This window comes from Peromyscus leucopus, chromosome 4 (genome assembly GCF_004664715.2).
Source record: "Peromyscus leucopus breed LL Stock chromosome 4, UCI_PerLeu_2.1, whole genome shotgun sequence".
In the NCBI taxonomy this organism is placed as follows: domain Eukaryota; kingdom Metazoa; phylum Chordata; class Mammalia; order Rodentia; family Cricetidae; genus Peromyscus; species Peromyscus leucopus.
Genome location: NC_051066.1, coordinates 2306632 through 2311495, shown reverse-complemented (window position 1 = coordinate 2311495; position 4864 = coordinate 2306632). Strand labels below are relative to the sequence as shown.

At 41.1% G+C, this 4864-nt stretch overlaps 1 protein-coding gene across 1 annotated transcript; it reads left to right on the top strand.

The window, feature by feature from the left end:
* The first annotated feature begins 353 nt into the window (after positions 1-353).
* LOC114686045 (olfactory receptor 1L6-like) lies at positions 354-1283 on the top strand. Its single transcript, XM_028860693.1, has one exon. The coding sequence runs from the start codon at positions 354-356 to the stop codon at positions 1281-1283; it is 930 nt and encodes a 309-aa protein (XP_028716526.1).
* Positions 1284-4864: the final 3581 nt, after the last annotated feature.

The following is a 4864-nucleotide window of genomic DNA, read 5'->3' as shown; positions in this document are numbered from 1 at the left end:
TGTGTCATCAATACACCTTTGGAAAGTGAACAAAATGACTGTTTTCTGCACACCTTCCCTATGATTAGAATAAAATGCAGTTACCATAAATTTTGTCTTGTGGACAAAGAGCAAGAGCTGAAGCACTTCATTTGAGTTTGCAAAAATAGTTACAAGATTGGAAGTGAATCCAAAGTATCCAAACACCAGTTCTATGAAGCCATATTATGACAGTATGGCAATCAATATGAGCAGCCTCCTTACACAGTACATGAGAAATAATACCTCATGAGGCATCCCCTACATCATCCAGAGACTCAAAAACAAAACACACATCTAACATTCCTTGTATATTTTTTGCTTGCAGAACAGCCATGCTCAGGGAAAACCAGAGTCATATGACAGAATTCCTTCTCCTAGGACTGACCAGTGACCCCAAACAACAGGTATGGCTTTTTGCCAGCTTCCTTGCCATGTACCTGGTCAATGTGATTGGCAACTCAGTCATCATTGCAGCAATCCAGGGAGATGCCCACCTACATACTCCCATGTACTTCTTCCTCTCCAACCTGTCCCTGGTAGACATCTGCTTTACCACTGTCATCGTGCCACAGATGTTAGTGAACTTGCTAACACAGAGAAAGACTATCCTCTTTACCCAGTGCCTCTCTCAAATGTATTTCTTTGTGGCCTTTGGTATTACAGACAGCTTCCTCTTGGCTGCAATGGCCATTGACCGCTATGTTGCCATCTGCAATCCACTTCATTACACCACAACCATGAGCCCCAAGCGCTGTCGCTTGCTGGTGATGGCATCCTGGACAGTGTCCCATCTGCACTCGCTCACCCATACGATTCTCATGGGCCGCCTCTCTTTCTGTGGACCCAATGTCATCCACCATTTCTTTTGTGATGTACAGCCACTGCTGACACTCTCCTGCTCTGACACCTCTATCAATGAGCTTTTGGCCTTCACAGAGGGCTCTATAGTGATCATGAGCCCTTTTATCTTTATTGTTGTCTCCTATGTCTATATCACTCGGACTGTTCTTAGGGTCCCCTCAGTGGGAGCAAGATACAAAGCATTCTCTACATGTGGGTCCCACCTCACAGTTGTGGCACTATTCTATGGAACCATAATATCTGTGTACATTCGCCCCTCATCCACCTACTCGGTGACAAAGGACCGAGTGGTCACTGTCATCTACACAGTAGTTACCCCCATGCTGAATCCTTTCATCTACAGCCTTAGGAACAAAGACATGAAACAGGCCTTGAAAACGCTGACCAGAAGAAGAGAGTAGAATGTGTATATTTCACTACCTGTAGAAATTAAATCAACAGTTCAACAGTATGCTGCTGTGTTTGTGCCATGTTTGATTCTACACAATGATAGAACATTAGAGCATTGCACAGATATCAAGACAGGTTTGTTCCAGAGACTCATGGGAGTCTATAATGACTCACCAGCCAAACCTTTCCTAGTACTTAGTACTACAAGATTCTCTTCTTAGCCCAGTCCTCCTCCCTTCCCTGTTTTCTTCCATAGAACTAAAGCTGAGTCTGAAGACTTCCACTCACCCACTGCCCAATATATCTCTTATGTGTTGTAGTGGTTCATTTCTATGTATTTACTTGGCTGTGATAAGGGATAACCAGATAGCTGGTAAAATATTTCTGCATTTGTTACTAAGACTACTTCTAGAAAAGATTATTATTGCATCCATGGGATGAGTGAAAAAGATCACCTTCATCCATATGGGTGGGTATTATCCAATCCATCAAGGGCCAAGAGAATCATCCATTCCATCATGGGATCACAGAACAAAAAGACAGATAAATGGTTAAGACACCCTCTTCTTGAGCTAAGACACCCATCTTCTACCCTTTCATCAGCCCTCTTGATTTTCAAATCCTTCAGATTCAGACCAGGATTTAAAACATTGACTCCCCTTGTTCTCAGGCCTTTGGGGATGAACTACACTATTGAATTGTCTAGGTTTCCAGCTTTCAGACAGTCATGAACCTTCTTAGCCTTCATAATTGAAGGGTTAATCTAATTAATTATATCAATAAAAATCAGGAATCAGATATTGGGGTAAAAACCTGGAAGATCAGAGAAGCTGGGGGAGCAGCCACCAGTGACTTCCTACCTTTCATTTCTCCAATCAAAAGGGCCAAGATCCTCCGCCACCCTGCCTTACCACTTCATGTCTCCTCTCTGTACAGATCTCCAGACATTTCTGGTTAGCTAGTAGCTAGCTCTACCCTCTGACTCCAAGCAAGCTTTATTTGTCAGAACACAAACAAAATATCACACATTTCCCCCTTTTTGTCTAAATAAAAAGCAAAGGTTTTAACTAACATAGAAACTATATACAATAAGTACATAACTATATAAAAATGTATGCAGACAATAAACACATCAACAATGTCTACTCCGTTTACATTTGACAAATTCAGAGAAACTACTCCATCATCTATCCTACCTTGGTGAGTCCAAAGTGTTGTAACTAATTCACTTTCTATATTAAATTGCATTACTAACCCAAAACTATATTTTTATGTTTCTCAGCCTTATACACTTTACATCTCATTTGAGTTTCTTTTCTGAATTTGGTAACAAGGAAAACTCATTGACTATAACTGTCTACTCTTCAACTCCATCAGAGACCTAAGAAGGATACAATATTACCTGGATAAACTAGAAGTGTAAAGCAAACAACTTAATGACAGAAACAGCTGGCTGCCTGGAGAGTCACCCAAGGTTCCTTTGTAATGTAGGATCATCTATCATTAGCCTGCAGGCCTAAAATATCTGACAGACTTTTCTGGGAAGCAGGATTTTTGAAGGACTTGTCTTGGCAAGTTCTGGAAGTCACTTTCCTTTGTGTATTACTTGTCCAATTTGGACAGCATACTGTCAGCAGTCAAGGCAAGGACACTTTCTTGCCCAGTGGCTAACTTTTGCCACAAAGAAAGTAAGCTCTATATGGAGTTTCTTCAATGCCCATTATCTTATCTGAAGTAGATTGGAGCTGACATGGCTCATTGTCATGAAAAAAGAACCTTACATTATTAAAACATCTTAAGTGCCATATTCTGTAGGTCTCTAAAGTGTTTGAAGACCACCTATCTATCTAAAATATATCTCTGTTTGACCTTGAAAACTTACCTAACATGGCTACAAGTTTGATTATAATAGTGACTAACTACTAAACTGCATTTCTTTATTATCCTAAATAGTTTGTAATAATAACTTTCAAGGACTGGAAATTTACATTGCACTGTTAAATGAGCTATATAGATACAATATCTTGAACAAGAGTAGAATCATATGTACAGTATGTTCTAACCAAAATAACCTTAAATTTGTATCAATATACAAAAAAAATCTTAAACAAGAGTAGAAACATATATACAGTATAACAAAAATAACCTCAAATTTGTATCAATATACAAAAATTCAAGCCAATGTAAAATACTTAAAACTAGTAGTTGCTTTTTTAGTTTAAAAGTAGATTCAAGGACACAGCCAGTCCCCAGGAACCCCCACCCATTATTGCCCCAGTTGCTGACGAGCAGAGAAACCTCCCACAGCCAGGTTCCCCCACCAAAACCCCCATGGGACTCTGCAAAGACCCATGGTCTGCACAAAACCTACCCATCCCCCTGAGAACCCAGTGGCTTCCTGAGACACGGAATTCACTAGCTGTGATTGGACCAAGAGGTGAATGACTCTTCTCCCACCCAGAGAGTCCTGCCTCTAGGACCTAGGCCCTCAGACACAACCAGTCCCTGGAACCACCACCCATTGCTGGCCCAGTTGCTGACCAGCAGGGCAGACTCCTGTGGGCAGGTTCCCCCACCAAAACCCCATATTGAACCCTACAATCTATAAGACCCACACCCTACCCCCAAACATACCCATCCCCCTGAAACCCCAGTGGCTTCCTGAGACACAGAATCTGCCACATCTCATTGGGCCAAGAGAGGCTCCCTGAGACATGGAATCAGGTGGCTCAGATTGGACCAAGAGCAGCTCACTCAGACACAGGCACCTCTTGCACATATTGGAGTAAGAGATGGGTAGACATAAAGAGAAATATGGCATCACCAGAACCTTTTGGTTCTACAGCAGGAAGACCTAAACATCATAATATAGAAAAAGCAAAAGAAAGAAACCTTAAAACTAACTTTATGAAGATGACAGAGACCTTTAAAGAGGAAATATATACACACACTACCATGAAAAGATAACAGAAATTAACAATCACTGATTCTTAATATCCCTTAATATCAATGGACTCAATTCACCTACAAAAAGACACAGGCTAACCGAATGGATACAAAATCAGGATCCATCTTTCTGCTGCATAAAGAAACACACCTCAACTTCAAAGACAGACACTACCTCAGAGTAAAAGGCTGAGAAAAGACTTTCCAATCAAATGGACTTGAGAAGTAAGGTGATGTAGCTATCCTAATATCTAACAAAATAGACTTCAAACTGTAACTGAAGTTTTTCTGACCCTGCCTCACTCCCATGGCCCCACAGTCCTAAGTAAACACACAGAGGCTTGTATTAATTAAAACTGCTTGGCCATTAGCTCAGGCCTACCACTGACCAGCTTTTACACTTAAACTCAGACCATTTTTGTTAATCTCTATGTTGCCACATGTGCCGTGGCTTTACCTGTGTGCCATTACATGCTGCTCTCTGGACGGCGGGCTGGCATCTCCTGACTCAGCCTTCATCTTCCCAGAATATTCCTTGTCTGTTTATCCTGCCTATACTTCCTGCCTGGCTACTGGCTAATCAGCATTTTATTAAACCAGTATACAAAAGCATTATCCCACAGCATCAAACTAAAATCAATAAAGA